Source organism: Ictidomys tridecemlineatus, chromosome 3, assembly GCF_052094955.1.
Source record: "Ictidomys tridecemlineatus isolate mIctTri1 chromosome 3, mIctTri1.hap1, whole genome shotgun sequence".
NCBI lineage: Eukaryota > Metazoa > Chordata > Mammalia > Rodentia > Sciuridae > Ictidomys > Ictidomys tridecemlineatus.
In genome coordinates, this window is record NC_135479.1 from 145,305,550 (window position 1) to 145,318,517 (window position 12,968).

Here is a 12,968-nt window from a genome sequence, read left to right on the forward strand (position 1 = left end):
ATAAGAAGAAAGGAAGAGATTATTTTGGGGAGTTTATGGTCAGGTTGAAATGTTCTACAAATCTTACCCCCTCAGCCCCAGGTCTACCTCCAGGCTGACAGCTCCCTGCACCCCACAGGAGGGGACCACCATTCTCCTGCCCCCAAGCTGACTGGGGTGGAGTTAGGAGGTTTGTACTACACAGAGACCTTGAGAAAAGAAAGCTCAGTGGCACTGCTGCTGCTGCAGGCCCATCATCCAAGAGCCCAGCCTGCCCTGGAGAAGAAGAGGGTGATCCCTGCAGAGTCCTCCCAGCACCGCCCGGAGACAGGCTGGCTCAGCCCAGGGAAAGATGCCCGGCAGGCTTCCGGAGATGGCCCCCAAACACACTCTCTCTCCTAAACATGATGTAGGTGGCGCTACAGTCAGGCCAGTTGTTGGCAGGGCCCATGGTCAAGGTGGACAGTGGGTTTGGAGTAGGGATCAGGGGAGGAAAGACAAAGGCAGCCATGGCCACTAATGGAAAACGACTGCTTCCAAACGACCCAGTGCATGTGGCAGGACCCCTGAAGATTAGAGAATCCACCTTGCACTGGGGGTAGAGAGTGCTACCTCTGAACCAGGGTCCTGCCCTTTGGTGCCACTGTCCTGCCTGTTTCCATCAGCAACAGCCAGAGAGCGGTGGCCATCAACCCGTGGGGTCTGCCATACACGTGGAGGGAGGGATGGCTGGAGTATGTGCCAGGAAACTTCTAAGACTTACCCAAGTAAGAAAAAGCTCGCTATCTTCTGGAGACTTCTACACAGTCTATCTGTGGAGCCCCAAGAGATGCATGGCAGAGTTCAATATGTCTGTTTTACAGAGCCAGAAATCATGGTTCCGGGAGACGAAGTGATAAGCCCACCAGGGCTTCTACCTCTTTATCACAACCTTTTCCCTGACAGATGAGGTCTCTCTGCACTCTTCCGGGTCCACTCCAGTCCCAATGTATGAGTTATTTTTTGTCTTATCACAAAATATTCCCCCCCCTCTTTTAAACTGAGGATTAAACCAAGGGGCAATTTACTACTGAGCCACATTCCTAGACACCACCCCCCACCACCGCTTTTTTAAAATTTTGAGACAGGGTCTCGCTAAGTTGCTTAGCGCTTTGTTAAATGGCTGAAAGCTGGCCTTGAACTTGCAATCCTCCTACCTCAGCCTCCCAAGTTATTGGGATTACAGACATGCACCACATCTCCCAGCATTACAAAATACTTCTTATTTCTTCAAGTATTTCTATGGCATTTAATTTTATGTTGCCTTGAGACTGTTACATTGCTGTGCTCTGATATTTAAGAGCACCCAAGGTACCTTTTCAAAACAGAAATCACTTCAAATGCCCTTGCTTAAAACTTTCCAAGGGCTTCCCATCACAGAGAGATTAAAATTCAAACTCCTTATTGTAGCCACAGCCTTGCATGTTCTGGCTCCTGCACACTCAGGTCCATGCCATACTCCACGATGCAGCCTCAGGCCCCCTTCTCCTCCCCTATCACACCCATCTCCGTTCTACCTCAGGACCCTTGAATATGCTTTTGCCTCTGCCTGGAACATGGACTCATGTCACTGTATATCACTGAGGCTTTTGCTCACTTTTTATTTCCACAGAGACCCTCCCTGACCACCTGACCAGAAGGAGCCTCACCCTTCAGCTCTCTTCCACTACCCAGCTTTATTTCCTTAATTGTACTCAAAATAGATGGAGCAGCCCCGCTAACTTGTGTTCGGTCTGTCCCTCAGCTGGAATGTCTAGCTGATAGTGACAGATGACGGTGCTCTGCACACTTTCTGAATGAATTAACCTCAGGATGGTACGGTTCAGGTTTACACCTAGGCACACAACTGCTATGGTTAGGAAAAGCATCCTCCAAAGGCCCAAGTGTTAAAGGCTTGGTTTCCAGTCTGTGTGCTGTTGGGAGGTGAGAGAACCTTTAAGAGGTGGGGCCCAATAGGAGGAAGCTAGGTCCCTGTCCCTGGGAGCGTGCCCTTGAAGGGGATCACGAGACCCCAGCTCCTCCTTTCCTTCACTTCCTGGCCATGAGGTGAGCAACCTCCTCCACCACGTGCTCCAGCCACGATGTACTGAAACCACAGGCCCCAAAGCAATGGCGCCCAAGACCGTGGGAAAAATCCCTTTGAAACTGTGAACCAAAAAAACCTCCTGCTTTGGGGTTATCTCAGGTATTTTGTCACAGTGATTAAAAACAAACACAAAAGGCTTAACTTACTGTTTTCTGGGCAAGGGTCAGGACTTGCACTCAGATGATTGCTGATTTAACTAAGCACCTCTGCTTGGCATAGCTGGCGACCCAGCTAGTCACCGCACATGCCCGCCCTCCTCCCCACTACCGTCTGTGTGCTTCCCTGGCTCCTCACTAGAAATGTCTTCAGAAATCAACATCTATTGGTGTTGTTGTAGCATTTCCCATACATACCCTAGTGCTCTCTTGATATTGTCAGATTTTCAATTCTAGCATCAATTCCTTCTGTCCCAAACAAGACACTAAGGATAAGCAATAAACTTCTGAAAACAGAGTTTACAATGAGACTAGCCAGGCCCAGAGGAGGAGAAAAGCCTAGCTGAGCAAAGGTCTCCCTCCCTGATACCTGCCTGTCCTGGAGAGCCGGGGTGACAAATGATGTCTGCCTTGACCTGAGCCCCAGCCTCCTGGGCCTGGCCTTCGGCATGTTCCTGGCTGTGTGGGCTGCGGGGTAACCAGCGGAGGAGGGTGAGACGCGGGGAGCAGAGCTCTGGCCTGCTGCATTTAGTGTTCTCATTGTGATTTGACAGGCCATTAAGTTTTACTGCCAAACTTCCTCGTTGGGTTTTTACCATCTGTGTGAGTGCACTTGTTCGCAGTTTCGGGATCTGGCATGGAGGTCTGCACATCAACTCCTCGATCACACTCTCTTTGGGCTGTGGAAATGTTGGTCTCCTGTCAATCCTAAGCCCTCAGATTCCTCTTCATTTAATTAAATGCAATTGCATTTATGATTTTATTACAGATCAGCTATGGCACTCCCCTCAGAACTAGAATTACAATTTTCCAGGGGACCACATTAATCTGTAAAGATCTCTAGTAGCCAGTTCCCTGGGAAGTACCTGGGTTTTAGGTGAGCCTGGCTCCTGCCTTACTGGACCTTGTCTTGGATGGACCAGGAAGAATGGGTTTCCTACAAATACTGTTAGACTCACTGATGCTTGACCACTATGAGGGGCCTCACAGAGACCCTGGGAATTCTTCCAAGGTTCTTTCTTGCTGTCTAGGCACTAAAGCTGACTCACTGACACAGACATCCCGGGCAGATTCACACACTGATGAACACCTCTGTGCAACCCAGCCCTTCTTCTTGCACAGTGGATCCCCCTGCCCTTATGGAGTGCAAAATGTGGAAAGTATTTAAATTCTTATTTCCAGGCTCCCATCCTAAAGAAATAATCTGACATATGGACAAACACTTAGGCATGAAAATGTTCTCTGCAACATGATTTATAACGTGAAATTCAGTGAACTACTCAAACCCTCGACATCATGGTGCTGGTTGAGCAATTTATGGCATCATTATATGATGGAATATTATATGGCCACAAAAGCATGTACAAAAAGGTGTTTTTAATTACATAAGGAAATATAAGAGAACAATACAGGGAAAGTGTAAAGAAAAAAGATGTATGAGTAAAAGACTACACTCACATGAAAACATCTTCAAGGCCTAGTAATAAGTGAAAAAAAAAATCAGAATCACAGAAAAACAAACAGAGAATAATTATATTCCTTTTTTTGTTTTTTGTTAGGACAAAAATCCTGTGTTTCAGGTAGAAGTACTGTGGAAGGTGAAAGAAGGCCATGCCAATTTTAGTAATGCCTAATCCCAGGAAAACAGGGGGTGGTTTTTCCACTGATTGCACTGGATTCTCATGTACCTCCTGAACCTGGCCCTGCCAGCAACGAGGAAGCTGTTAATATTATTCTTAAATTATTTGGACAATTAGAAAAGCAAAAGTGATAGCATGAAGGTGTTTATAACGTGACAGTTACACAAACGTATACACATGTTCACAAAAAGGTCAATTTTATTGGACATTAATTTTTAAGAGTTAAAAACAGGGGAAAACATAAGAAAAAAAGACTTGTAAGAATGATGGCTTAAAAATGAAGTGGCTATCTCTGGATAATGGGATTACAGGTAGTTTTATTTCCTTCATCATTTATATTACTCTGTGCCTTTTTGAATTTCTACAAAGATCATATATCACTTTGAAAATTAGATAAAAATAAAGATTAAAAAAAATACCATAAGAGAAAGAAATCTGGAGCCTGACAGGGACCTGCCACCAGACACAGCCCAGCTCCCGGAAGGCAGGCAGGCACAGAGGCTTCTTGCACACACCTGCTGGAGGTAAGCTGGGCCAAAGAAAGCATCTCTTCTCAGGCCTGTTGCCCAGGACAAGGGGCAGATGGAGCAGGAGGCGGGTGGGGGCAGAGTGCGTGCCTCCAGTTATCTCCTGCAGCACAGGGCGGAGGACAGGCAGGTGACTCTGGTTCCCTAGCATATTCTTCTTAGGCCTCCACACTAGCGTAGGTGTTGGTGGGCCTGGTGGAGGGACCAAGCTGCTTCTCAGGGATGCCCTTGGTTCCTTTCAACCCACTCCAGTGTTGCTGACCAAGCTGCCACAACCACTGCACCACGTCCTTCCCCAGAAGTGACATGGAAAAGGACAGAAAACAAACAGCAAGAGAAGAGGAGTAACAGTGGACAATCTGACTTCTCAAACAAAATACCACACAAAGAAAAAAGGTCCCAGGGAATGGCAGCAACCATTGCTGCCCTTTGCAGACCCCACCTTTGTTCTCTGTGTGACGGGAGAACTGGGCCTGGAGCTGCAGACTCCCGTGTCTCATGTGCACCAAGAGGCCAGGTATGAAGGCTCCCAGACAAAGGAGGGGGGCTGAGCCAGAGGGAGGCTGCTCTAGGGCTGCAGGAGAGGGCTCTGTCACACACAGCACTGTGTATGTGGACAGACCCCTCCAGCCTGGCTCCTGGAGGGCCCCTGGGACAAACTTAGTATCTCAATGTGAGCCAGGGCAGGCTGGAGCTAGCCCATGTGGAGGGCCTAGCCTAGTGCTAACCTATGCTTATTATTCACTGATGACCCAGGAGTCCGGTGCACTGAAGAATGCACGTGGACTTTCAACAGATTCACTGAGAAGGAGAGGGAAGGAAGATGAGGAGGCCACAGAGAAGCTGAGCAGGAGAGTGAATGGCAAGAAAGCTGGGGAGAGGGTAAAGGAGCTGGGGGCCAGTGGAAGTCTCAAGATGGGTCCAGCTTCAGCATAGTGAGGATTTACAGCCAGGTCCTATGTGCTTCTGCCGAGGACCCAGGAATGTGCTCCACAGGCGTCCCGTGAAAGTTCTAGGCAGAGAAGCAAGTGATTTGCCTCTGGAACCTTCAGTCTCCAGGGGAGCACCCACCTTGGGCAGGCCCACCTGGGTCAGGAGAAAAGCGGAAGACCCTCTCTCTCCAGGCTTTGCAAATTAGGACCCGTAAAGAAACTAAGTGACTGAACACTTACTACACAAACACAGAGACAACACTGCAAAGACGGTCTGGGGGTTCTCTCTGGAAGTACCAGGAATCATTTTTAATTTTCTTCTCCATACTTTCCTATGTTACCCTTTCACAAATGTACATCTGTTACATTTAGAATTAGCTAAGCGTCATAAAAATAAATTCCGCTGTTTATATTGAGACCCACGATTTCAGTCTGTTGGGGTGTTTCTTTCTGCAACTGTTTGGTATTTTACCTGGCTATCCTTTTTCCAACTCCAACCCTTGCAAATCTGAAAGTATGCCATGTTTCTTACAGCTTCAACAAAGCTGCTATCTGAAAACAAAAAGCAGTCTCTCTAGCCAGGTCCAGGCCAGGTTCAAGGGCACAGAGGGATGCTCCCCCATAGTGGCACCATCCTGCCTGATTCTCTCCTTTGCTCAGAAAAACAGCAACTCACTCTGGCAAATGTCTTAAGCAAGGTATGCCAGCTCATTCCAGTCACCCTGTTCCGCACACCCAACAGTCCTAAGTAGAATGTAATGGTCTGCTCCGTAACAGATCCCAGCCTATTTTCCTAAATCTCCACAACAGTCTGTTCCCAACAGCCTAGGACGGACTGACAACTATAATCCTGTGATTTGCAGAAGTCATCTTTTCTGGCTTGGGAAGCCTGGGATGGCACCATGGGTTTCTGGCCTCCTGACACTTGTCCTGGTTTCCTGATCACTGTGGGCTTTTTGGAGCATTTCTGCACCAGGTGTAAAGTCCAGCAACAGAGAGCTCTGCTCTCAGCTCTCCATCCTGAGCTCTGAATTCCCTTTAAACCAGGTCAAAGAGCATGCTTCCAGATAAGGAGGTGAGCACAGAGAGACTAGCGTTCAGTGCACAGCCACTGCCATCTGATGCAATGTCATCAGGACATCAACCTCAGCCTTGGCCAGATCCCTCTTCACTCCAGGTGAAGCAGAAGTAAACTCACACACACAGAGCCGTGAATGGCCAGGGGACAGTAGACTCACTTGCTTCAGACAGAAAGAGGATGGGGGTGAACTCGTCCCAGGGGACAAGTGAAAACAGCCAGCCAGTATCTGCCTTTATAGCAGGGACAGGGAGACAAGTAGGGTGACTGTGGATTCAATATCAACATCATAGCTTCCTGCAAGGCCTTCTTTCCTCAGCAGCAGCTCTGAGAGTGGCCAGCCGAGCACACGTGAGCCAGGGAGGCCACGGCAGCACAGCCCAGCTGTCCAACAGTGGCAATCTTCCAGGCACCTCTAACCTTGGGGACGACCTCACAAGGCCACAGAAGATCTGGGAGTGACACATTCCAGAGCCTGTTGTTATTGCCTTTAATCAGGAGGGTCCCAAACTGGAGGATTTTTGAAACTTACTTTTTTGAGCCTTTTTCATCTCTTTTCTAGAAACTCAGAAGAACCATAGGAAACACTTTTCCTTTGGATTCTCTTAAGAAGTGAGCACTTCTTAATGAGGAGCTAGGGAAGTCGAGAGTAATAGTATGTTCATGGACAATTCCCGGATGATCCAAATGCATGTGATGCTACGGGGAAGGGGAGAGTGAGCAGGAGCCTGGGGTCAGGACTTGACCCTGCTCCTCTCAAGTCTCTGTGCCCCTGAAGTCTGAAGCAGTGGACAAGCTGATATTTCTCTGTGTGACAGTCTCCCTATCTACAAAATGGGACTAATCATACTCATTCTGTGGTACTGTGGGTAAGGTGAAACATGACCCTTCTGGAAGCCATTCTGTCATTATCAGTGTGACAACACAAGTATTAGCATGAGGATCCAATGACATTACAATTATGACACTGATCCATGAAACTTGTAATTCATGTTTGTTTGTTTTGTTCTCCTCCATAATCTCTTACTCACCATCACTGGGCCAAAAAGCTGGCTGGAGGCTACAAGAGAACACACCCCACATGCAGGTCCTGTCCCAGGCTGTGCTGATAGGGCAGCCCAGCTTCTCATCCACGAGGGGCCAGCTCCATCCCTGGGGTGCCATCCCCTTGCTCTCATATGATCCTTGCTCACCCTTCCAGGAGTGGCCTTCCTCCTCTTGGAAATCAGTTTTCCATTCACCATAGGTGTGGGGAGGACACTGGCCCAGAAAGATCCTGAGCTGTAGGACTTCCAGCCATTATTGCAAGTACATGTTAACTGTGCCAACATACAACTAACGGGCTGAGACGGAAACCAGGTGAAGCAAAAAGAAGGCAGTCTAGAGTTGGGTGATCGGAGGCTCCAGCTGTTTTTCGTGATGCCTGCTCAGCTACCCGGCAAGCACAGGCCCTCTCTGTGCCTTGGTTCCCCAGCCCAGGAATGAGGAGGGTCAGCTACTGCTCTAGGTAGACTCTTAAGACCACTTCCCATCCTGACTCCTCCATTTCATGCTGGTGTAGAGGAAGCCCAGGCCTGCAGGTGGTGGAGCCTCACTGAGCTCTAGCTCAGGGACACCTGTGGCCTGATCAGGACTTCAGTATGGTTCTGACAATGATGCAGGGCAGGGATCCCGCCTGTCTCCATTGCATCCCCGGCTTAGCACTGTTCCTGGCATCCAATAGTAAGTGCCCGCTGGACCTGGGTCCCAAAGCAGCACGCCCATGCTACTCTGCAGGGTGGAGGGGGCAGAGGGGAGAGCAGAGTTCCACTCACATGGGGCGTGGAACATGACGAGGACAGAGGAGTGTTCCTTCACAAACTGGTCAAAGTCTTCATCGGTCAGGTGATAAACGGAGCCGCCCTCATCTGCCCAGGGAGTCTCGGGGACCTGGGGCTGTGGCGGGTGCGGACTGGAAGACCAAAAACAGGCAGAGCTCAGAGCAAGCCCGGGGCCTGAGAAGCCCTTACAAAATCCAGCCCTCTGGACACAAAGCTCCCACTGGGTTGGCAGTCCCATGCCAGGGGCTTGGCCTTTAACATGCCAGAAACTGGCCCTGGTGGAGGAGTCATGGAATGAGTGGCATGGCCTGCCCACCTCCAACTTCCCTTGAGAGTCCCAGAGAGGTACTTAGCTCATACCCTGGTACAAATAGTGGCTTTCAGCTATCGCTCTGTAGGCAGTTCAGGAAATCTCACTTCCTCCCAGGAAGTGGGGGGCTTGTTAGCTTTCTCAAGCTATTGCAAAATATCAGCAAACTGGCAAAAATAAACATCAACAGTGGAGAGTGTGACCTTTGGAAAAGCTCCCTGTTGTACTCAGTACTCCCCGCAGGGTGGGGGTGGAGGGTGGACAGGGGAGATGGAGGGAGGTGGCTGTGTGCAGTGGTTGAGGAGGAAGGAAAGTGGCCGGGTGTATGAGAAAGACTAAATCCAGGTTGGGAGAAGAAGCTGCTATGGGGGTGCAGGGGTGATCACTGACCAGCCTGAGGGAGAGAAGGTTGGGGTATCTAACTGTGACAGTGTCCACACCACCTCCCTCATCCTTCCAGAGGCCAAGAACAAACTTATGCAGTTCTCCCAGAGCCCAAATCAATGCCACCACTCATTAGCTGCAAAACCTTGGGCCGCTGCCTGACCTGTCAGGTGCCCATCCCCATAGTATGTAACCACACGCTGATATCTGCAAGGGAAAAGGCTCCCAGTGCCCTCCCTTGCTTGGGATCCCTGCTGCTTTACTGCCACAAGCACCTTTGCCAAAAAAGCACCTTAAATGCAGTTTTGAAAAAACCCTTTAGTATGACAAATGTGAAAAGACAACCACTGCTTCCTGCCAGTGAGGGCTGATGGTAGGAAACATCTTAAAGTCCCAGCGCTCAGGGCCGGAGAATTCATCCAAGAGAGCAGCAGGGCTCACACGACGGAGCCTGCCAACACCCCACGCGCCCACAGCAAAGCCTGGGTTTGGATGTTACCTTCGGAAGCCCACACTGGTGCTTCTGACTGGGTCCCACCGGCAGCCCCAGCCTCCCGGTCCCAAGAGATGGAAAGTGGCAGGAAGATGGCAAACCATCTCAGGCCACGCATATCCAATGTCAGATGGAACTGGTGGCAAAAATCAAGCTTCAGAATGAGTCACCAGCCAGACAACGGTCCCAGACCACACCATGGAATCCAGCTTCTTACTCCTGGATTCAAACCACGAACCCCCCAACCACCAATTCCACTAGGGAACTCATCTTCAAGAACACCTGCACACATACACACTTACGTGAATTGGAAGGTATTTACTACAGATTATTTGTCATGGCAGAGACTGGATACAATCCATAATTCACAGGTAGGGAGGGGACAGGTAGGGTAAACTGAGGTCCAGCCCAACAGTGGAGGGCTGAGCACTGAAGGAAGAACCGGGACTCACTCTGTATAATGACACGGACAGACTGCTGGACATGGACAGATTTATTAACTCACATAAAAACAGGAAGACAAAATAAACTCATATTTGCTTGCATCTGCATAAGGACTTTCAGAACAGACAAGAAATGAGTTGAAGTTGTTACCTTTAGGGGGTGGGAGGAGAATACAACAGAGGAAATGGGTGGAAGAGAGGCTTTTTGATGTATACTTTGTAAGTATCTTTAAAAAGTTTTTTTATTATGTTAATGTAATCTATTCAAAAATCAAAATAAATTTTTTAAAAAATCCAGCAAGAGAATAAATACAAGATGGAGAAGCCGTGACTTGGTCGGGTCACACATGTATGAAGGAGCCTAAGATATATGTGGATTTAACACGGAGGAGAATGTACCCCCAAACCACCAAAGTGACAGTATAGTTGTTGTTTTTTTAAAAATATGAATCCTCTGGAGTACAAAATACAAAGCAAAAAAGGGTAAAAGATACCAGCACAATGTTAGAAGCTAGGAAATCAACTTCACAAACGGAAGGCAGAAAAGTGAGGTACTGGATGGGGAGAGTGAGGACAGGGCCCAAGGACAGGACCCAAGGACAGGGCCTGAGGACCACAGTGATGCACAAAGATGAGGGCCCCCAAAGACCCAGAGGCACCAGGCTCAAAGCAGAGCTGCAGCCCCCCCTGAAAATAGATGTCACTAAACTTGGAGCAGTCGGACCCCAGGTCCTGGGAAGCACCTCACTCCCACCCAACAGATGACCAGAAGTTTACTGTCCATGGAGCCTGCAGAGTGGGTGGAGGTAAGAAAACGTGCTGGAAAGAGCAAGTGAACAAAGATCTGAGTCCAGAGCACTGAGTCTGCCCTCCACCGTGGGCCTCCCCAGAGGCCCTTTACTTTTTGAATCTAACACAAAGTAGACGCCCAATAAATACTTGAGGGAAAAGTGGTTAAAGGAATGGGGGATGTTTAATTTGGAAAACATGAGAGAACACATGGGATATCTTCAATCATTTCACACTGCATTCAAGAGAAATTCTGGTTTTCTATGGCCCCAAATTGAGCATCAACACCAACAAATGGATGCACCAGAGAAGGAAACATCAGCTGAGCATAAGCTAAGATCCACTCAGCAGGAGCTCAGAGGAGAGAGGGACAGAGATCAGAGTGGGAGTGACAAGACCTGGTCGGGTGTGACTTCCTCTGCTCACTAGCTCCAGGAGCTCAGGCAAGCAAACTGGACTTCAAATGTCTGCAGGACGGTGTGTGTGTGTGTGTGATCCTTCCTTCATTTGCCTCTCAGGTTAGACAGAGAATGCATGCGAGCTGCTTTGTAAATCTGTAAAATGCTACCCAAGTGTTCCTAGATATCATACATGACCTTATCCATAAGAATCGTCCAATATGGATTCAACCTTAACACAAGGCAAAGGGGACGGAGGAAATGAAAGCATTCAGAGGGCACTGCTGGGGGTTTCATGACTTCTCCAAGCCCTTCCAGGCCTCTGACTGCTGTCACATGCTCTGTGGCTTGGGGAGGGCAGCTGTCTCAGGCTCTCTAGCACTGAGGACCACACACCACCAGTTCCTCATCTCAGGGAGGAGGTACACGTACATAGATGGGAAGATTTGACTAGGAACACTGTAAGGCAAGAATACTTCATGTCCATTAAGCTCTGGTTGGCTTAAGAATACCCAGCAGAAACGTGGCTAGGCCAAAGCATGTAGCCGCTCCTGTGTCCCCTACCTGCCTTCCTAGTCCAACCCCAAACAGGGACAACGGCCAAGGTCAGGGTGTTTGCTCCAGGACCTCACGTACTGGGGCATCAGGACCGACTCCTGACCTGCATCTCTCCATGCCACCCACCACATTACCTGGCAGAGAGAAGAATGTAGGTTCTTCTCTCCTGGGCTTTTATTAAGTCATTTGGAAAGTGAGCCAGGCTGGATTCACCTTTGGCCTTCTATGCGTGGCCTCATAAGCCCTGAGTGGCTAAAGGCCAACAGAGAGGCCCAGGGAAGGTGAGATCATTACCACCTGCCAGGACTGTGAGGGGAATCTGATAAAGACTTAAAATGAATGGGACAGGGAAAATCCACACATACAGCTGGGTATACGTGGAGGAAAAACCCAAAAGGAAATTCACCAAGATATTACATTGCTTTGGGTAATGGGGCAGGAGATTTTTTTTTTTCTCTTGGTTATACTCTACTTTAGAGATTTTCTATAATAAACTTGAAATATCCTTAAAATTAAAAAAGACTTTAAAATCAAGCCTGTGAGTAGCACAGTGACATCACCAACTCCTGCTGGGGCATGAGGGCAGGCAGCTCTCAGGATGCCCCATTGGGCGGCAGGCTGCAGTCGACCTTCAGCATGGCTGACCTACATGTGTGCCTCAACACAGGATTTGTGGGTGGCCAGGAGGGGCTATAGGAACCCCACATACCGTATCCCTTCCTTCCCTGAAGGTATCCACATCTCTCCCCCTCAGACTATGGATGAACCTGAGGTAAGAAACAGGAGCTCCTTCCCACTAGAGAGGAAAGGGAGGAGGGAAGTGGGAGGTAGGAGGTGGAGAGGGGCCGGTCCAGGCAGGTGGCCCTGCGGTTCAGGAAGGCCAGAGCAAGGTCTGTGGGGAGCCGGGTGTGGGTACAGGGAGGAGAGAGTGGGAGGACAGGGTGGCACGCTCCAGTTGGGAGGTCATAACCTGTCTCAGAAACTCCACTGATGTGTTCCCCTTGTCTGGGGCTAGCAAGCAATTCTGAACACTTTAAAAAAAGAAACAGAAAACCAGACCTTATCCTTCCAAAGATATGAGGGTGTTTTGAAACCAGGAAAGGTTAGAGAAGGGGGAGGGAAGCAGACAGATTTTTATGCTCTGGTGACAAATGAGATTGCTATTTGTTGAAACCTTCTCCCAAAGCAGAGTGAGATATGTCTGGCTGGAGGAGAGGACATGCTTATTATCAAATGAAAAAGGAAAATAGGAAAGCGAAGGCCAGATTGAGACAATGAATACATGATAATGGGGAGCAGCCTTCTTAGGCAGAGGCTGAAAATAAGGTAGCCGATGG

At 49.0% G+C, this 12,968-nt stretch overlaps 1 protein-coding gene across 2 annotated transcripts in view; it reads right to left on the reverse strand.

The window, feature by feature from the left end:
* Nucleotides 1–12,968, reverse strand: part of Pdia5 (protein disulfide isomerase family A member 5) — an 89,750-nt gene that overhangs the window by 19,314 nt on the left and 57,468 nt on the right. For both annotated transcript variants that reach the window (XM_005338888.3, XM_078044115.1), the window contains one exon: nucleotides 8,251–8,387. In XM_005338888.3, the coding sequence (XP_005338945.1) occupies nucleotides 8,251–8,387 (137 nt within the window). The remainder of the gene's footprint in view (nucleotides 1–8,250; nucleotides 8,388–12,968) is intronic.